Genomic DNA, 20,896 nt, shown 5'->3' with positions numbered 1-20,896 from the left:
TTGAATACAAGGCTGCCAGGAGCCCCTGCAGCAGGGCATTGCAGCCTGTGTGTGCGGGTTCTCTGCCTGTCTGCATTGGGGACACCCTGGCTCCCCCAGGCACGTTGCCACCGCAGACAGCCGCTCCACTTCTGAAACACAAGGGACATGCCTTGATTCAAGGGTCAGGACATTTCTGAAATCCTCAGGTCCTGAGCCAGGGAAAGGCCTGGAGGCCAGGGAGTTTGCCTGGGGATGCACTGCAGGAGTATGGACAATACCGTCGCCTTTCACTGCTGATCAAAGGGACACGGAATGAAACCAGCCCAGTAACTCTCAGGAGAGTCCCCGGCTGGGGTGGCTGCTGGGTCATAGTGACTGGGGAATCCTGAATGTATCTTAGTGACGTCGCCACACACTTCATGCTGCGTCATGCTACAGAGCGTCTGCACACCCGGCTTGTAATAAATAACGCCAGAAGGTGCTGCTGCTTCGGCTTTCTGGAAGCCAGGATCCCTGAGCCAAAGGCAAAGCTGGGCTTGTGGGCGCTCTCAGGGGTTAGAGAAGAAATGCCCAGCACCCATGGCAGCTGTGTGAGCCATTTCTCCAGTGTCCTGCCCCTTGAGCCTGCACCCCAGCTGCGCCCCAGACGAATATGACCCCTCTGAGCCCTGGCAGGAGGTCCATGCTCCTGGGTGCCAGCCTACAGTTTGGTAGGACTGGTATTGTCATTAACTCCCAGCCATTGGCTTCCACTGCAGGAGAGGCCCTGGGCAGAGGGCAGCCCACGAAGCTCTCTGGCTGGCCCTACAAACATGGAGGCCATTCTCAAGAGTTATTCCCAGGCAATGGCAGTGCTGGTGAGTCGGGCTGTGTCACCATCGCCAGAAGGGGCAGCAGCTCGAGCGCTGGGAGCAGGGTCCAGGTCACTGGCTGAGAAACAGGAGTGGGGTTGAGTCAGTGCCCAGAGCGATGGGGTAATGGGACCTGTAACCCTTCTGCCAGGTGGAGCCGGCAGCAACCAGGGCCGGGTTCGATATCTAGGGGTTCCTCTTCAACAATGCGACACAGAACCAGCGCGAGCCCCCACCCAGTAACCTGGGACAATTACACACCACCCTGGGTGACTCTGTGAGGCAATACTTCTCCTCTCGCAAGCGCAGCATCTGCGTGTAGAAAAACTTTTAATGAAAGGAGGGAAGTCACCCGACATTAATTAGGGAAAATTCCACAAGCAGGATTCATAAAGATAAACCGTGAGCAGGACACTCACCCCAGAGTGCGTGGGGCAGAGCCTTCTACCTCGTGTTCTTGAGTTCTACAACCAACAGTTCCTTTTCTGTGCCCCTCTCTTCTCCCTCACCACACCCCACTCACAGGGGTTGTCCTTGGTCAGTGAGGACCCAGGGTTCAGAGGTGCATCTGTGTGAGTTCCCCTCCCATCTGGGGAAGAAGGCACCTGGCTTGATCTGCCATCTGAGCATTTGTTCTGGCTGGCCACCCTGCCAGCCGCGGTTCCTCTCCCACCGGCAGCCTGTTTGCCGCTTCTGAAGAGGCTGACTGTTCGCTGTTCCCGCCAGCTGACTGTCAGTAATCTTCTGTTGCCACCTCTCTGTTATGACCTCTGCAGAGGTCAGTCTCTTAGTGATTTTCAGCTTTTAGCAGGCTGGGCAGAAACACTGCCCCACCACCAGTGATTTCAGCTCTCATTTAAACACTTAAAATAACAAAGGCTCCTAATGGAGCCTATTTAGCTCTGTCTTTGAACAGTGGGGAGGAACAGGTTAAACCAGACCAGGGACCCTTAGGGAGAGTCCACATCTCCTGGCTGGGACACTGTCCCCATACTCTTACTTTCTCAGGGCTCTGGCATTCAAGCCCCTGGCTTAACGAGGTCCTTTCAGCTGAGGTGACCCTGTCATTTAGGACAGGTTTAATAGAGTGACCAGATGTCCCAATTTTATAGGGACAGTCCCGATTTTTGGGTCTTTTTCTTATATAGGCTCCTATTACCCCCCACCCCCTGACCCGATTTTTCACATTTGCTGTCTGGTCACCATATAGGTTAAGCACAGTTCTGGTCCCTTTTAATCATGTAATAAAGATAACAACACTGATAACATTTCACTACCTACCCCTGCATTCAGTACTAAATTGATTTGCAACCCAGCACCAGTCAAAGTTGATCACTTTGAACAACAGGGCTCTGTCTGCTGGATATCTTGGCAGAGTAGGTGTGTTCATCTAAATACAGTTTGCTCCTGAAGTCTCTCCCCTTTCCAGCTAGCTGTCAGGGGAGAACTCATTCAGACCCTGCTTACACAGGCTTGCTCCTTTCCAGGGCAGCCTGGGGGTCTCTGCTCCCACTGTCCATCACTTTGTTGTTTGTGAAGCATGGCCACTTCACTCCCCACTGTGCTGGGGGAGCCAGTCAGGAATGTGCCTGACCCACCCCCCAAGCTCAGATCAGACCCACAGGTCTCTGCCTGGCTCCCATCCCTTCCAGAGCTCAGCACCTGTGGGGTGTGGCTGGGGTCCGGAGCAGGAACCCCAGAGAAAGCCTTTTCCCCTGGTATTTAGAGGCAGGTCCCATGGACCTTGGGTCTGGTCACTCCATTGGGGATGGGAAAGCAAGCCAGAGCATGGGAAGGGAGCAGGGTCAATTGACTCACACCCCCATGCCTCCACCAGCATGCCCCGCTCCTGCCCAAAGGGATTGTCCAACAGCTCCAGCTTCTGCAGGGAGTCTCAGGGTGGCAGAGCCAGGCTGCCACTGCTGGGAGAAGCCATGTTTATCAGGGCTGAAGCTCCAGCCCCGGGCACTGGCTGCAGCTCGCTGCACTGGGGAGATGCTATGAGAAGTGCTGGGTAAAGAGGGAACATGATCCTCTTGTAGCGAAGGTCCTGTGGGGTGGGGGACTGTGATCCTCGGGATCTGGTGTCTCCAGCCCACAAACAGCTGCTCTCTGGAACCCAGGGACTAGGCGGCAGCTTACGCTCTAGTGACACTGCCCAGTGCTTGCCATGCCCCCAGGGAGATCCCGTTTCACCAGGGACATTAGCCTGGGGCACAAGCTCCAGCTGGAGGGGGGTTGTCCCGGGCGGACATGCAGGGACAGTGAGGCCCAATCCAGGAAATCACAGGGAGGCCAGCTGAGTTGAGCTCTTTATTACAGAACCCATGTGCTGGGTGAGATGAGGCCCACGGGCGATTGGGGGTGGGTGTCAGGTGGGGGCCGTATTGGAGGATCCTGTCCTGTCCCCACACAGGCCCTGCGGTCACACTCTCGGCTCTTTCCGGTCTCTCTCTCTGGTCGGCCCTGTGGAAGAAGGGGCAGTCGGTCAGGCCAGGGGCTGGTCATGAGGCTGGGGCCGAGGGAGGGAGGTGACAGCAGCAAGGACCTGCAATCCTGGACTGCCCCATGGGCGGGGGCTGGGCACAGAGATCCTGGCAGGCAGGGGGCTGGTCTCGCCCCAGCACTCAGCTGTGTTTGTGTCCCCCCTGTTCCCCACATCCCTCCCGGTGTCAGGTGCAGTCAGCGCAGTTCTGCCCTGCACGGCCTTGAGGCGGGGGCTGGGGGCACGGCTGACGTGGCTGCGCCCGGCCCTTCCTGGGCAGTCGCCGTCCTTGCAGCAGGGCTGAGTGCACGGGGCTGGGTGACCTTGGGAGCCGCCACTGGGCAAACTCCTTGGCACAGAGCAGCCCTGGGGAGGAGGCAGGAGACCCAGCCGGCCAGGCCAGCAGCACCCATATCATCCCTGGGCACTCCTCTCCCCATCTCCACGCCAGCCTCCCGCAGCCCTTCACCTCCTCCCCAGAGAGCTGGGAGCTCCATGGGGGAGAGAGGGCAATCTGCACCCCCAGCTTCCTCCCAGACTCCAGGCCTCCGGGGGAGCTGGGTCACTCGGAGCAGGTCTGTGACCAGAGTGACCTTTTCAAAATGCAAAAATGAGACACATGCCAGAACCCCAGACCCCTTGTGGCCAGGCCCCCTGCCCTGCCTTTCCCCATGGCCCTGCCCCCTGGCCAAGCCAGAAGCTGGAGCCAAGCCATGGGGAGAGCTGCCCAGGGAGCCCGGGCCACTGTGGGGAGACACAGACCCTCCATCTGCCCTGGGCAGGGGCCGACGTGCCCAAGAGCAGCTCCCGGCCGGTTTTCTTGCCCCCTGGGGTACGGTGACCAGGGCAGATGGAGGGTCTGGGGCTCCCCTCAGCATCCTGGGCTCCCCTTACCATGGCTTGGCTCCGGCTTTCAGCCTGGCCAGGGTGTGGGGTCTCACAGTGAATGGCGGCTAAGGCCCACCTCAGCCCTCCCCCCCGCCAACCAGAAGAGGCTGGCACCACCCCTGAGCATCAGGCAGGCTGTTCTGGAATCATGCACCCAGGAACGAGACTTGAAATGTACATTTTGGGACATTTCCGCCCAAGTCAGGACAGGTGGTCACCCCTTCTGTGATGTTGGGGCCCTGGCCTCGTGACTCCGATTCCTCCCAGCGCTCAGAGATGGGGGCAGGGAGCCCTTGTGCCTGGTGATCAGAACGGCCCCGTGCAGCGGGAGGCAGAGTTCGCTCTGCAGAGCCCCGGCACGATGCTGAACCTCACCTGCCACGGGGGTTTGGCAAGTCCGGCCACACCCAACACTACAGCACTTTTCTGCTCCAGGGCAGTCGTCATCACTGAAGCAGAGCAGAGCACAGATCCCCATGGTGTCTGGGGGGAACACACGACAGAACCCAGGTTTCTCTGGAAGACAGAACGGTCCCATGGCAGTGAGACACCTGGCTGAAAATCCCAACAGCTCCATGTGGGGCTGAGTGGGGTCCTGAGAGAAATGGACCAGCCCTGGAGACAGCAGTGAGAGATTAGATATCAGATGGAAAACTGCCCCCATGCCGGCACTCTGGGCACCTCTGGCCTCGTGCCCTTGAGCTAGGGGTCCCTGTCCAGTCCCTGTCCAGTCCCAGTCTCACTGAGAGCTCAGCGTAGGGAGGGGCGTCCTTTCAGGAGAAAAACATCCACTTCCAGCTTCAGCCAAGCTCTCCAGGGCCAAGCCCCGCGCAACTGTAGGGGTTAGGAGAGGAATTCTGTCTGAGGGATTCCAGCGAGGGAAGGTTGGATAAACACGGCACTAAGGGATGCAAAGGGAGGGCCTGAGGCAGGACAGCTCGCAGGAGCGAACATCTCCGTAGTTATCTGTGAATCCTCTACAAAGAGCTCGTCTCTCACATGGTGGGCTGATGTGAGATCCTGTCTGTGCCCAGCACCTTTGGGGGCCATAACAGTAACAGCGTTTCCAACGTGTGCAGAGTGGCGAGCGGGAGGGCCAAGGGCTCGTCACAGCTACGCCCTCATGCCAGCAAAGAGTCACCTCCCTGGGTAGCCGTTTATTCTGTATAACAACAGGAGAAGGGGAGCAGTTGCTTCAGAAGCTGAAAGCCCAACGGCCTCAGGAAGCGGCCGCTCAGTTCCTGTTCCAACGCAAAATGTAGCAACAGGATAGCAGCTTAGCAATGTGGCAACTGCCTGATCAGCTCAGAGCTTTATCCCACCCCATCCTAACAAAGCCAGGTTGGTGTGACACTCGCAATCCAGGTGCCAGCTCATGTCAGAGTCCCTGTGTCTCAGTGGAACAGTGACAGACACACAGCTGGAATCAGTCTGGCTCACCTGTGCGTTAGTGTTGTTAAAACAGGGATTAGAATGATAGGAATCTCTTTAGTGTTTCTTCTTTATTGAATGCTGGTGTGTTGCTGCCTGCATTCATCTCACTTATAGCATCTGTATCCCACAGTGTAAGGTAATATTTGAGCGGTTGTACGGTGAGCCTCTGTGACTGTGTAACTCACCAGACAGGAGAAAGACAAGAATAGTGTGAATGGCTGATCTCCTACAGAAGATGTTATGTCCTGCCCAACAGGAAAGGTCCATTGACACCAGATGGACTATTGTGGGACATTAAAGAGGACAAACAATGTTCATTGTTTTGCCCTCCCCACCCCCGTGAAGATGAGTCATCCAAGTGGATTCCTCCCATCAGCTGAGGCTGAAGCTGAGAACACAAGGAAGGATGGGGATAAAAACCCCAAACAGAAGGAACTGATGATCATGATGCAGTTTGGACTCTGGGGTGGCAAGGTTTCTAGGCATAAGCAACAGATCCACAGCTGCTCAGCCAGGGTTAGTCCTGAAGGGCATGTGGAGCTTATTCATGATAGAAGCTTCTGTTTCCTTGTGAAAGCTGAGATAGTAACTCATTTGTATTTCTATGTTTACTTTCTTTAACCTTGTAAATAACTCTCTGGTTTCCTTTTCCTAGTTAATAAATCTTTAGATAGTTTATTATAGGATTGGCTAGAAGCGTTGTCTTTGGTGTGAGATCTGAGGTGCAGTTGACTTGAGGTAAGTGACTGGCCCTTTGGTATTGGCAGTAAGGTGACTATTGCTGTGATTGATGGTGTAAGGAACCAGCTATCACAAAGGTACGCTCACCTGGGTGGCAAGACAGACCGGCGTACCCAAGGGGCCTGTCTGTGACGCCCTGGCTAGGCTGTTATGGTGCTTGAGGAGTTCACACTGGATAACTGGTTGGTGAACCCCAGGTAGAGAGCTCACAGCCCGGTGGGGTTTGTGCTCTGGTTCCTAGCAGTGCCCCGGGGCTGGTTCTCACGCTCTGGAGGCCCTGCTGCCAGGGGCACAGTTAGGATTCGACTGCCGGAACTGGCCATAGGCCCTTGTATTTAGTCCATTTCCCATCACAAACAGCGCCACAGACGCTCCTTCAGCGATACGGGAACGGCCCCTAGTGTATTTCCAGCACTGTCCCTCTCACCTGGGCAGCTCACCACCCACCTAAGGCCCCGTCTACGCCAGCAGGCTTCGAGCAGCACCGTTGTCCCAGATCACTCGTGAAGCTGCTCTGTGCCGAGAGGAGAGAGCTCTTCCCTTGGCACAATTAATCCATTCCCAACGAGTGGCAGTAACCGTGTCGGTGGGACAGCATCTCCTGCCCGCTCAGAGCTGTCCACGCTGGCACTTCTGTCCGTGAAACGTACGTCGCTCAGGGGGGTGTTTTTTCACACTTCTGAATAACAGAAATGATACTGGCCAAAGTGGTAGTTTAGACATAGCCTCCCAGCTCCTCCACAGGCCCTGAGACATCCGGCTCTGGTGCCAAATTGTTCCCGGTGCCCTGGCAGTGCCACAGACGACCTCGTCCCATGCCTTGGTGACTGAGCCGTAGGAGTCGGTGCGACTGTAGGCTGAACATGGGCCAGGCCCCACAAGGGCTTGCAGGTCACGTTAGCTACAGAGCACGGAGAGACAGCTGCTCAGCCTCCCCATTGAAATCTAACTGGGACCCAGTCTCCAGCTGGGGTGGGAGATGGGGCTAAAAGAGGACTTGGTCACTAGGGCATATCTGAACCCTGAAAAAACATTTCTTAATGGTCACTTCATTTACATATTAGTTGAAGAACCTTTAGTGCCGGATTTTCAGAAACTATGGTTAGGCAGACAAAATGTACGTGCAAAGCCCTCATTTGCTAACAGTTATGGCCCGTGGATGCAGACTCTCAGTCTACGCATGCCTACGACAGCTCTTGGCCGTTTGCATGCCGCGCTCCTCGCAGGCACAGCCAGGGGCGTCGGCCTGTGAATACTTATGGCACAGATTTGTATGCGGAACATTTTATGAACTGATTTCCATGATCGTCTCCCCTGCCCTGGCCTCCCACAGCAGGGCTAGGATCCAGCCCCAGAACCAGCAACCTCTTTCGCTTCAGTCCCATTTCCCACCCTGCACTCCTGGTGACCAGTCCGGCCGGCAGCTGCGTTAATTCTCAGCCTGTCCCAGCTTGCTGAGCTGCCCAGCCCAGGCCGGCGGGTTCACGCGCTCGGGCCCCTTACCGAGTGTCCTGCAGGCCTGCTGGCACGCCCGGAGAGTTTTGAAGTTGTTCCCGTTGCCCCGGCAGCCGCCATAATAGAATCTCTGGCACGTCCTGTAGGCCGGGTTGTAGAAGAACCGAACGAGCAGTTGTGCGCAAGGGCCCCTCTCAGGCGGGAGTCGGCAAACGTCACCTGGGGAGAGGAGAGGGGTTATAAGGAGGGCAGAGATCTGCAAGGGAGCTCAGGCTAGTGAACCCAGACTGGTGGGGAAGTGGGGATGTCTCTGGCCCACAGGATGCCTGGCCAGTGCTGTGGGGCTGGGGGCTCCACAGGCCCCTCTATCTTTGCTGCTGGTACCTGTTCCAGGGGCCAGGCAGCCGAGGCCACAGCCAGTAAAGCAGCATTTCTTCCTGTTGGGACAGTCCCTGTCGTCTCTGCACTTATTCTCACACGGCGCGAACGTCTGCAGCACTGTCCTCTTGGGGCAGGTGCCAGGTTTGGCTGGAAAAGGGAAACAACAACAGCTCATGTCTCTGTGGGGAACAAACCCCAAACGCACAGGCCTGCACCACGGACTGGAGCCAGGCCCCAGATCTGACCTCTGGCCAAGGCTTTTCCTTGCCGTCCTGGTCTGCGCCTCTCCAGGACTGGTCCCTGCGGCTTCCCCCCAGACCCTCCCACCCCACGCTCAGCCGCATGCCCCCGGGCCTTAGATCCCCTTCAGTCAGTCTCCTGCCTGTCCCAGCTCTGTCCCTTGCCCCACGTCCATTCTCAGACCCGGCCCCACTTGTGTAGCAGTTTGAATTACTCAGAATGTCCGGGGGGCTCATCTCATAGGCAGGACCAAGTACCCCGCCTTTGGTCCCCCACTCCCAGGTGCGAAGTTACCTGGCACAGCCCACGCGCACTGCACATGGCATCCCTGGCTGCAGCACTTCCGGCCCAGTCCACACTCCCTGTCGTTATTGCATTCCACAAGGCAGATGGTCATAATGCTGGGGTCGAACTGCGGGCAGTACCCTGGGTTTACTGGGGAACAGAACAGCGAGAGAGCAGGGTCAGCGTTGTCTGGACTCGTTCCAATGGGAAGGCTGCTATGTAACCACATAGTGCTCCTGCAGCCGCGAGCAGGCTGATCCCCCACCCGCCCAGATCGCTGGCCTTGCACACACCGCCCCCTTCAGAGTGTCCGCTAAGGTCTCTGTCTGCAGGGCTGCAGGGGGGCCTGGAAACGTAGGACTGGGAGGGATCCGAGAGGTCTTCTAGCCCAGTCCCCTGCACGGAGGCAGGACTCCGTATTATCTGACCACCCCTGACAGGGGTTTGTCCAACCTGCTCTTCAAAACCTCCAGTGACGGAGATTCCAGCCTCCTGGGCAATTTATTCCAGTGCTTTACTACTCTGCCAGGACGGTTTCCCTAATGTCTAATCTAGTGTCTTGAGTCACTGAAGGCAACTATTGCAGAGCCCCCGGGGCCATCCAGATCAGGGTCTCCTGCCTTCTGGGTCAAACGCAGGGTGAGAAAGGGCAGTTGCTGCTGGACTGGGCAGGAAGCAGCAGACACGGTCCATTTATCACCGTAGCGTCTGAGCACCACCGTTGTAATCAGGATAATCCGAGATGCCACCTCCCCATCAGGATCCTCGTACTCTGTGTCACTCCCGCACACCAGGGAGGCCCTGCTGGGCCCCAGTTCTGACCATCCCTTGGCTGGGTGGGGGCCAGGCCCATGCCCGTTGGGGTGGGGTTGGGCCCTGGAAGCAGGATTCATGGGGCTATCGTGGCTGCAGGTGTCCAGACTTTCTCAGGGGGCCGTGGCCACCTTGTTAATATTAAAATAGGGAGCCCAAAGGGGTGGGCGTGGCCATGGGGTCACCAGGCCTTGGCTCTCGGCTCCCAGCACCGATGGAGTGGGGTGGAGAAGGAGAGCCCCTCACCTCCTACGGGGAGTCTGCACTCCCTCCCGCAGCCGGTGCTGCAGCAGCGCTCGGATCCGGGACAGTCAGCGTCAGTGGAGCAGAACATAAGGCAGTTCACAGCCCAGTGAATGGGAGCGGGGCACTCGCCCTTTTTCACTGGAAACAAATGGGAAGAGAACCGGGGTTACAGAGCGTGGGGCAGACACATCAGCCAGGCCAGGGAAAGTGAAGCAGCCTGAGGCAAGGGGGTCATATCCAGGCAACGGACTCTCCCTCCCTTTACCCCCTCACCCAGGGACGGAGGAATCTAACTGCTCACCCCCCAGGGGTGACCTCCTCCGCTCCCCAAAGACAGCCGGAAAACTTGCAATTTCAGGGCTTGTTTTCAACTGCATGTCACTAGAGACACAGGCCTCAAGGAGGAGGCTGGTGGGGAGGGATCCAATGGGCATGCTTTGAGATGGGCATGGGAATTAAAGATGAACCCCAGCCTGAGCCAGTCCCACCTGGGGGGGCCACACGGCAAGCCCCCACCACAGCAGGGCCCTTACATGACTGAAACAAGTGTAAAGTCAGAGCAATCAAGACAAGGGAAACAAAGCAACAGAGAGAAGGCCCCTCTCCCAGGGTGAATCCTCTTTGCTGTGCTCTCTACCCTGTTCCCCAGCATCAACTTGTCTCGATATTTGCCTAGTTTTACAACAGGCTACATAAACAGCACTAGCAAAGTCAAAACAAACTAAAATTTCATCGGGACACTGCCTTGTTCATACTGCTCTACACACGATTCACTGAAATGTACGTACAATAGTCATATTCCAGTCGCTTTATTTTAGAATGATATGGTACAATGAGAAAGTCAGCCATTGTTCAGTACTAGTGCACTGGGACCCTCTGGGATTTCTATGTCTGACTTTGCAAGCAAGTCGTTTTTAAGTGAGATGAAACTTGGGGTACGCAAGACAAATCAGCCTTGCATGCATTTCACATGCTTCAGCACGCATGATGGCGTGTCTGATGCTCCACCCAGACTGAGCACAACTTGACATTCCTTATTCCCTGGTTCCAAACACTTCAGGCATCAGCTCAGGGGCAGAAACAACAAGTGACTTAGGGAGCCAGTCACACAACAAGAAAAATGAAGAGTGCCATTTAAAGGAGACAGTTCACAGCCACCCCAGTGTCTCACCCCATGTCCCGTTAGGGTGTGATAATTTAACTGGGAATTGGTCCTGCTTCGAGCAGGGGGTTGGACTAGATGACCTTCAGGGGTCCCTTCCAACCCTGATATTCTATGATTCTATGATTCTATGATGACCCCCGTCTGACCACTGAGAGCGAAGGGGGCTGGGGGCAGGCTGTAGGGCTGGGGGCAGGCAGAGGGAAGCCAGGCTGGCTGGGGAGGCAGGGGCAGGGAACCCTTGTCACAGAGTGTGGGGGAGTCCAGGCCCTGCACCCCTCTTCCTGGGATTCACTGAGACTCTCAGCCAGCCAGTAACACGGAAGGTTTATTGGACAACAGGAACACAGTCCAAAACAGAGCTTGTGGGTACAACCCGGACCCTTCAGTCAAGTCCTTCTGGGGGAGCAGGGAGCTTAGACCCCAGCCCTGGGGTTCCCTGCGTTCCTCCACCCAGCCCCAAACTGAAACTAAAGCCCCCCCAGCAGGCTCCCGGCTGCAGCCTCTGTTCACACTCCTGGGCAGAGGTGTTACCTCCCCCGCCCCCTCCTGGCTCAGGTGACAGGCTCTCAGGTCTCCCAGTGAAACTCCCTTGCTACATTCCCAGGTCAACACTCCCCGCTCCCTGCTGCATCACATCGTCACACCCCTCCCCGCTTCGAGACTGAACGGAGCGGGGTCACTCTGACCAGTGACCTGGGGAAGTTCGGGGCCCCCTCTCCGGGACAGCGCATCCGCTATCAGGTTGGCACTTCCCTTCACGTGGACCACGTCCCTGTCGTAATCCTGCAGGAGCAGGCTCCATCTCAGGAGTTTGGCGTTGGCTCCTTTCATCTGGTGCAGCCAGGTCAGAGGAGAGTGGTCGGTGTAGACGGTGAAGTGTCGCCCGAAGAGATAGGGCTCTAGTTTCTTGAGGGCCCACACCATGACCAGGCACTCCCTTCTCGATGGCCGCGTAGTGTTGCTCCCGGGGTAGCAACTTCTTGCTCAGGTACACGATGGGGTGTCTCTCCCCCTTTTCATCCTCCTGCATTAACACCGCCGCCAGCCCCGTGTCTGAAGTGTCGGTGAACACCACAAAGGGCTTGTCAAAGTCTGGGTTTGCCAGAACTGGGCCACTGACCAGAGCCTCCTTCAGCGCCCGGAAAGCCTCCTGGCACTGCTCGGTCCAGACCACCTTGTCTGGCTTCCCCTTCTTGCATAGCCCAGTGATGGGGGCGGCTATGGCGCTAAAGTGGGGCACAAATCTTCGGTAGTATCCTGCCATCCCAATAAAGGCTTGGACCTGCTTTTTGGTGTGGGGAGCGGGCCAGTCTCTGATCACCTCCACCTTGGCTGGTTTTGGCTTTAGGCAGCCGCTCGATGGCCCAGGTAAGATACTTCTGCCATCCACACCTTGCACTTCTCCACTTTTACAGTCAGCCCAGCCCCCTGGAGTCGGTCCAGCACTTGTCTAACCTGGGACACGTGGTCCTCCCAGGGCTGGCTAAAGACACAGATGTCATCAATATACGCCATAGCAAAACTCTCCATCCCCCTCAGGAGCTGGTCCACCAGGCGTTGGAAGGTGGCCGGCGCTCCCTTGAGGCCGAAAGGCAGGGTCAGGAACTCATAGAGTCCCAGAGGGGTGATAAAGGCCGATTTCAGCCGGGCATCTGCATCCAGCGGCACTTGCCAGTAGCCCTTTGTAAGGTCCATGGTGGTAAGGTACCGAGCTCCTCCCAATTTGTGTAGGAGCTCATCAGGCCTGGGCATGGGATAGGCATCCGATACACTGATGGCATTGAAAGATTCCGATAGTTCACACAGAACCGGATCAACCTGCCCTTTTTGGGGACCAGCACCACCGGCAAGGCCCAAGGGCTGGCAGATGGCTGGATCACCGCCAAAGCCAGCATGTCCCTGACCTCTCTTTCCAGGTCCTGAGCAGTTTTCCCTGTGACTCGGAAGGGGGAGCATCTTATCGGCGGGTGCGACCTTGTGTGCACCCGGTGGACAGTCCGATTAGTGCGTCCAGGCCGGTTGGAAAACAGCTGTCGGTACGGATGCAGCACCCCCCTGACCTCAGCTTGCTGGGCAGGGGTTAGCTGATCCGAGAGGGGAATTGTTTCCAGGGGGGAACCAGCTCTGGTCCCAGGGAATAGATCAACTAAAGGGTCATCTCCCTGCTCCTCCCACTGTCCACACATGGCCAACACCACATTCCCCCTGGCATAATATGGCTTCATCATATTCACATGGTACACCCGGCGGTGGTGCGCCCGGTTCGACAGCTCCACCACATAGTTTACCTCATTGAGCTGCTTGACGACCTTGAAAGGGCCCTCCCAGGCGGCCTGTAGTTTGTTCTTTCTCACGGGGATGAAAACCATCACCGGATCCCCGGTGGCATAGGCACGGGCCCGTGCCGTGCGGTCATACCAGACCTTCTGCTTCTTCTGGGCTCTGGCCAGATTCTCCCTGGCCAGGCCCATGAATTCAGCTAATCTCTCTCGGAAGATCAGGACATACTCCACCACTGACTCTCCATCGGGAGTGGCCTTCCCCTCCCACTCATCTCTCATCAGGTCCAGGGGGCCTCACCCTCCTTCCATATAACAGTTCGAAAGGCGAAAATCCGGTAGACTCCTGGGGCACCTCCCTGTACGCGAACAGCAGGTGAGGTAAGTACTTGTCCCAATCCTGCGGGTGCTGGTTCATAAAGGTTTTCAGCATCATCTTTAACGTCCCATTGAACCTCTCCACCAGCCCATTGGACTGGGGGTGATAAGCTGAGGCCCAGTCGTGCCGGACCCCACATTTCTCCCACAAGCACCGGAGCAGGGCCTACATGAAGTTGGATCCTTGGTCTGTCAAGACTTCCTTGGGGAACCCCACTCGGCTGAAAATGGTCAGGAGCGCATCTGCCACGGTGTCTGCTTCAATGGAAGCTAAGGGCACTGCCTCGGGGTAGCGGGTGGCTAAATCTACCACCACCAGAATGTATTTCTTCCCCGACCGGGTCGTCTTGCTGAGAGGTCCCACTATGTCCATGGCCACCTTCTGGAAAGGCTCCTCTATGATGGGCAAAGGTCTCAAAGCCACTTTCCCCTTGTCCCGGGCCTTCCCCACCCTCTGACAGGGGTCACAGGATCGGCAATACTGCCGGACCGTGGTAAAGACCCCGGGCCAGTAAAAGTTCTGTAGCAACCTCTGCCGGGTGCGCCAGATTCCCTGGTGCCCTGCGAGGGGGATGTCATGGGCCAGGGACAGGAGCTTGCGGCGACACTTCTGGGGGACCACCAGCTGCCTCCGGATCCCACAGGACTCCACTTCCCCTGGGGGAGCCCATTCTCGGTACAGGAACCCCTTCTCCCACAGGAACCTCTCCTGGCAACCTCTCCTCATGGTCCGTCCCACCCTGAGGTCGGCCAGGTCCCTGAGGTTCCGCAAGGAGGGATCTTTCCTCAACTCGGCCTGGAAGTGAGCGGCTGGGGAAGGGATGGGGACCGGTTCCCTCTCACTGGCCGGGTCTGAGGCCACAGCCTCTCTGAGCCGTGCCCCTCGGCGCTCCCGCCCCACCAGGGAAGGGTCCTGCCCCTCCAGTGTGGTACCCTCCCCGAGGTCAGGGCGCAGTGCCCCTCACCGGCTTTGGCTACGGGTCACAACCAGGGCGGTCTGGGGCTTGCTTGGCCAGTCCTCTAGGTCTCCCCCCATCAAAACCTCAGTGGGCAAATGGTGGTGTACCCCCACATCCTTGGGGTCCTCCTTGGCCCCCCATTTCAGGTGTACCCTTGCCACAGGCACCTTGAATGGGGTCCCGCCCACCCCCGTCAGGGTCAGGTAGGTGTTGGGCACCACCCGATCTGGGGCCACCACCTCGGGCCAGGCCAGGGTCACCTTCGCGCTCGTATCCCAGTATCCATTGACCTTCCTCCCATCCACCTCCAGGGGAACAAGGCACTCTCTCCGGAGGGACAGCCCCGCGCCCACCCTGTAAACCGAGCACCCTGAGTCCCAAGCATCCAGCCCTCTGGCGGAGCTGGCCTGGGGTACTCTTCCCTCCTGCGCAGGTGGTAAGCTGGCGGCCCCCCTTTCCTGGGTCATCTGCCCCTCGTCCAGCTGGGTCCCTACCCAGTTAACCCTGGGTAGGTTGGGTCTGCTCAGTCTGTCCCTGAGCCTGGGGCACTGGGTCCGTACGTGGCCTCTCTGGCCACAGTGATAGCAGCTCAGGTCACGTTGGTCCCCTCGAGCGGGTTGGAGGGGCCCGACGCCAGGCGTCCCCCTTGGGAGGGAGTCCTCCACATTTCCCCGCTGGGACGTCCCATGGTGACTCTCTCTCTGCATCGGAGGGGGCCTGTTCTTTCGGGACTCCTCCCTGCTACCCCCTGCCCGACTGTTCACAAACTCGTCGGCCAGCTGCCCTGCGTGCTGCGGGTTCTCTAGCTTTTTGTCCACCAACCACAGCCTCAAGTCGGAAGGGCACTGTTCATACAGTTGCTCCAGTACGATTACGTCAAGCAGGTCCTCTTTAGCTCGGGCCCCAGCTGTCCACTTGAGGGCATATCCCTGCAGCCGGTTGACCAGTTGTAGGTAGGTGACCTCAGGCGTTTTACGCTGACTCCGGAACCTTCTCCGGTACATCTCGGGGGTCAGCCCAAACTCACGGAGCAGGGCCTGTTTGAACAGTTCATAGTCCCCTGCCTCCGCCCCGTCATTCGGTTGTACACCTCCACGGCTTTGGGGTCCAGTGAGGAGGTGAGAAACTGGAGCCTGTCTGCAGGGTCAACTCTGTGCAGCTCGCAGGCATTCTCAAAGGCCGTCAGGAAGCTATCTATGTCCTCCCACTCCTTCCGCTGGGCCAGGAAGCACTTATCAAACTCCTTGCAGTCTTGGTTCCCCCCACACTCACCGCAGCCGGGGCCCCACTGCTCCTCAGCCTGGCCAGCTCCAGTTCATGCTGTCTTTGTTTCTCCTTCTCCTGAGTTCCCTCTCCTTCTCCTGACGTTCCCGCTCCTTCTCCTTACGGTCCCTCTCCTTCTCCTGACGGTCCCGCTCCTTCTCCTGATGTTCCCTCTCCTTCTCCTCCTGCTCATGCTGATGTTGTTTCTCCTTCTCCTCCTGCTCATGTTGACGTTGTTTTTCATGATCCTCCAGCTCCCTCATTTTCATCTCCTTCTCCCATTCCAGCCGCATCTGCTCCAGGGATGGGGAGCTCCGCCGGGAGAATCCCTGCTGGCTGCTGGGGTCAGGGTGCCCTCAGTATTCGCTGGGCTTCCCCCAAGCCCTCCCCTAGGCATAGGTAGAAAGGGTCTCGGGATGTCCTCGGCAGCAGTCTGACCCCTCCCAGCCCGGTCAGGCCCCAGGGCCCACACTTTGTCCGCCGGGCAGCTTCCCTCAGGGGCAGGGATCGGGTCATCCAAGCGATCCCTCTCCTCCAACTGGGCAATCAGCTGTTCCTTGGTGGAGCTCCCGATGCGCAGCCCCCTCTGCCTGCACAGCTCCACCAGGTCGCTCTTCAGGCGTTTAGCGTACATCTCCCTGCTGGCCACTCGCAGGCTGGGCAGCTTTCCACGGTTTCCAGGAAAAACCCCTCGTGTGCCAGTCCTTCTTGAGGTCACCACCTCTTTGCCAGGGTCGAGCTGCAGACTCCTCCGCCCCTGGGACTGCTCACTGCAATCCCCCGGGGGACCCTGTTACTGCAAAAGTCCTTCTCTCTGGTCACACACTCCCAGGGGTTAACCGCCCCCTGAAACCATCTCTCTCTGAATCTTCAGCACGCCTGGTCCCCGTCAATCCCACTTCGTTTTACTGTTCCCCAGTCACTTACTGCAGGACGCGCCACCCACGGGGTGCAGTTGATCCCACCGCTGCCATCAGTTGTCATGGAGTGTGGGGGAGTCTGGGCCCTGCACCCCTCTTCCTGGGATTCACTGAGACTCTCAGCCAGGCAGTAAAACAGAAGGTTTATTGGACAATAGGAACACAGTCTAAAACAGAGCTTGTAGGTACAACCAGGACCCCTCAGTCAAGTCCTTCTGGGGGAGCAGGGAGCTTAGACCCCCGCCCTGGGGTTCCCTGCGTTCCTCCACCCAGCACCAAAGTGACAACTAAACCCACCCAGCAGGCTCCCTGCTGCAGCCTGTCTTCACATTCCCGGGTAGAGGTGTTACCTCCCCATCCCCCTCCTGGCTCAGGTTACAGGCTCTCATTGAAAACATTCCCATTGAAACTCCCCTGCCACATTCCCAGGTCAACACTCCCCCCTCCCTGCTGCATCACAGCCCTCACCTTGATGGAGCTGCCCAGAGGCAGACGGCGGATCAGCCCAGAGGGTGAGGAGCCCCAGGAGGAGGAGGCCTGATTTCATGGTGCTGCTATGCCAGGATACCCAGCGCCGAGCTGCAGCAGCTTATATACGATCATGCCAGCCTGGTACTGCGGCCACAGGAGGGGACATTACACAAGAGAGCTGCCCCGGTTTCTGCCCCTCCCAAAGGGAACAGGGAAGCAGCAGGGAACTGCGAGAGTTGGGAAAGTCCCTGATGTGAGGATGGTGGAAATGTAATAACAGGCTGCAGAGGTGAGCTCATGTTTCCAGGGGACTCCATGCCCTGGCTGGGGCATCAGGACAAACAGCTGAGCCAAGAGGCCACTGATCACTGGGCTTCCCTGGAGTGAACCTCTCGTGCGCCGGCCCCTGGAGCTGTGCGGACTGGGACGCTCTCACCTCATGGCAACGAGCTGGTTGCCCCAGAGCCAGATATGCCATTCTCCGAACACACACCCATTTTCATTCCCCCTGCTGCTTCCCATGAGGAGTGGCTGGGCCCACGCCTGCCAGGCTGTAATTACTAAAGCTGGGCCCACTGGCCTGGCAGCTCCCCATGGCCCAGAAAGCAGGACTCATGCACCCTCCCCTCTACAGAACCTAACCCTGCCCCTATGTCACGGAGTCCACGGGCGATGCTCTGGAACTGCTCCCCATGAAGCCAGGCAGGACCCTGGGGAAGTCTCCTCTCTGGGAGCAGCCTGTCTGTAGGACACACAGCTCACCCAGCTTCCACCTTCCTGGGTCTGACCTCAGAGCATTCAGCCTCCTCTGCCCCTCCGTGCGCTTCCCACAGCGAGTCCGCCGAGGCGGGGCTCCTAGGGAAGCCAGAGGGTCCTGACCCACAACTCCGCAGTCAGACGTGACTCTCAGCCAGCCTGTAAAACAGAGGTTTATTAGACGACAGGAACATGGTCTAACACAGAGCTTGTAGGTGCAGAGAACAGGACCCCTCAGCTGGGTCCATTCTGGGGGGCAGTGAGCCAGACAGCCATGTCTGTACTTCACTCCATGTCCGAGCCAGCCCCAAACTGAAACTCCCTCCAACCACCCACCCCCCCCCACCCCCCGCTCCTCTGGACTTTGTCCCTTTCCCGGGCCAGGAGGTCACCAGATTCCTTTGTTCTCCAACTCTTTAGCTCTCACCTTGCAGGGGAGGAAGGGCCCAGACCATCAGTTGCCAGGAAACAGGGTGTCAGCCATTCTCTGTGTCCAGACCCCTGCACACACCTGCCCTCTTGGGCTCTGCAATGGTCATACACCCTTATCCCACTGTGACGAAGTGGGACTGTTCTTAATGTTTCCTCTGAATAGTGTGGGGGTGCCTCAGTTTCCCCTATGAAGTTCTTAAGTATCTAGGTCGTGCGATAAGGGTGTATGATCATTGCACAGCCCTAGAGGGCAGGTGTGGGCAGGGGTCTGGACACAGAGAATAGCCGACACCCTGTTTCCTGGCAACTGATGGCCTGGGCCCTTCCCCCCTGCAAGGTGAGAGCTAAAGGGTTGGAGAACAAAGGAATCCGGTGACCTCCTGGCCCCGGAAAGGAAAAAAGCCCAGAGGAGGAGGGGCTGGAGGGAGTTTCAGTTTGGGGCTGGCTGGGGCATGGAGTGAAGTGCAGACGTGGTTGTCTGGCTCACTGCCCCCCCCCAAAATGGACCCAGCTGAGGGGTCCTGTTCTCTGCACCTGCAAGCTCTGTTTTAGACCATGTTCCTGTCATCTAATAAACTTCTGTTTTACTGGCTGGCTGAGAGTCACGTCTGACTGCGAAGTTGGGGTGCAGGACCTCTGGCTTCCCCAGGAGCCCTGCCTGAGCGGACTCGCTGTGGGAAGCGCACGGAGGGGCAGAGGAGGCTGAATGCTCCGAGCTCAGACCCAGGAAGGTGGAAGCTGTGTGAGCTGTGTGTCCTGAAGACAGACTGCTCACAGAAAGGCGACTTCCCCAGAGTCCTGCCTGGCTTCATGGGGAGCAGTTCCAGAGCATCGCCCAGGGACTCCGTGACACCCACCACCTAGGCACTTAAGAACTCCATAGGGGAAACTGAGGCACCCCCACATTATTCAGAGGAAATATTAAGAACAGTCCCACTTCGTCACATCTCTCCTCTCTTTGAGATTGAATTGAGTGGGGTCACTTTAGCCAGTGACCTGGGGAAGTTCGAAGCCACCAACGTTCCCCATGGATGCCCCAGCATCTCTCCCATTCCTTGGTAGGAGTTACACAAGGTCCTTCCAGTTTCAGGCCCTCCCTTAGGTTGGGGGTGGTTGATAGCACTCGCATGCCGCATGTGGGAAGGTTTATGCGGCCCGTGCCCTTTGGCCACCCCAAAACCCCAGGGGGTCAAACTGGGATTGGGTCTTCTCCCCAACAAGCTGGCCAAACACTGCCACTTGGTTATAGGACTGTTTAACTTTCTTAACAGCTTTCACTTCATCTGAGACCTTTTCAAAGCTATCCACACTGGATCCTTCAACAGGAAAGTCAGTGGATCCATTCACAATGGAAAATTTCTGGCTGTTAGGAACTGAAACTTTCTTGATTAAAGAAAAGGAGTACTTGTGGCACCTTAGAGACTAACCAATTTATTTGAGCATGAGCTTTCGTGAGCCACAGCTCACTTCATCATGCTCAAATAAATTGGTTAGTCTCTAAGGTGCCACAAGTACTCCTTTTCTTTTTGCGAATACAGACTAACACGGCTGTTACTCTGAAACCTTTCTTGATTAAATCACTTTCACAACCTTCAGTTGCAGTAAACTGCTTGCAAAGACTCCATGAGGATTCCTTTCCGGAGTGGCTTTTTCTATGCAACAATTCACCCTTCACAGAAATTCTGCCCTTACCCTCTTCACCTAAGGCTTGCTCTAGAGGAACACTTTCCTGAGCAACAACAGACTCTTTCTGGCTCTCCCTTATGTCCAGAATTACCTCTGGCCCATCCAGCAGATTCCTACACAATCCCCTTTCAGGCAAACTCACAGACTTCCTAGATAAAAGGTCAGAAGCATTCTCCTTCCCTTTGCCACACACAAGTTCAGGAATCTTTTCCTTCTTGCTATGGGTTTCCACACCCTCAGTAGGTAACAAAATCACATCACCTTCATGCTCTCCTTGTGCCCTGGCTAGGATCTCACCCTGATTAGACAGAGTTGCTACACCCTTTCTCAACAACACACTAGCAACAGGCAAAATACAAGCACCAGAATTGTCTGGGCTCTGGGATTTTACATAGACGCTAACTGGGTGCAACCTAGTTACAGGGCCATTCTCCCGAGCAGACACAAATTTACCGACCCTTCCCTTCCTGGGCTTTAGCTGAATCCAGAACCAACTCTGAGACAACTGCACGACCCTCAACCATCACAGGCTGAAAGGTCCCTTCTGTCTGCTCCAGACAACGTCGAGCCTGAGACACATTCTCCTTTCCCAGACACACAGCTTGGGAGCTCATTCCCCTGGTCCCAGCACACAGGGCTGTTCACAGACAACTGCTTGGAGACCAGGGTAGCTCCCTCCATAGGCAAGTCAATACCCCTGACAGACACAGACACATTCCCTTCACTGTCACAATTCTCCATCCAGGTAACAGGTAAGGTCCAGGGACATTCATCTGCCACTCTCCT

The 20,896-nt window shown here is 57.0% G+C and overlaps 1 protein-coding gene across 3 annotated transcripts; it reads right to left on the bottom strand.

The window, feature by feature from the left end:
• Nucleotides 1-3,133: 3,133 nt before the first annotated feature.
• On the bottom strand, nucleotides 3,134-17,373 carry LOC144273132 (uncharacterized). 3 transcript variants are annotated; one of them, XM_077831609.1, is made up of 7 exons: nucleotides 17,234-17,373; nucleotides 9,802-9,939; nucleotides 8,752-8,892; nucleotides 8,221-8,364; nucleotides 7,885-8,055; nucleotides 4,582-4,722; nucleotides 3,134-3,299 (listed from the first exon to the last, which is right to left on the bottom strand). In XM_077831609.1, the coding sequence occupies exons 1-7, from the start codon at nucleotides 17,310-17,312 to the stop codon at nucleotides 3,259-3,261; spliced, it is 855 nt and encodes a 284-aa protein (XP_077687735.1). In that variant the 5' UTR covers nucleotides 17,313-17,373; the 3' UTR covers nucleotides 3,134-3,258. The 3 variants fall into 3 exon arrangements, with proteins under 3 accessions (XP_077687735.1, XP_077687736.1, XP_077687737.1); XM_077831610.1 differs by lacking the exon at nucleotides 4,582-4,722; XM_077831611.1 differs by lacking the exons at nucleotides 3,134-3,299; nucleotides 4,582-4,722 and adding an exon at nucleotides 6,298-7,060.
• Between the last annotated feature and the right edge of the window lie 3,523 nt (nucleotides 17,374-20,896).

The sequence above is a fragment of the Eretmochelys imbricata genome, chromosome 13 (assembly GCF_965152235.1).
Source record: "Eretmochelys imbricata isolate rEreImb1 chromosome 13, rEreImb1.hap1, whole genome shotgun sequence".
Taxonomy (NCBI): Eukaryota; Metazoa; Chordata; order Testudines; family Cheloniidae; genus Eretmochelys; species Eretmochelys imbricata.
This window is presented reverse-complemented; position numbering and strand designations above follow the sequence as displayed.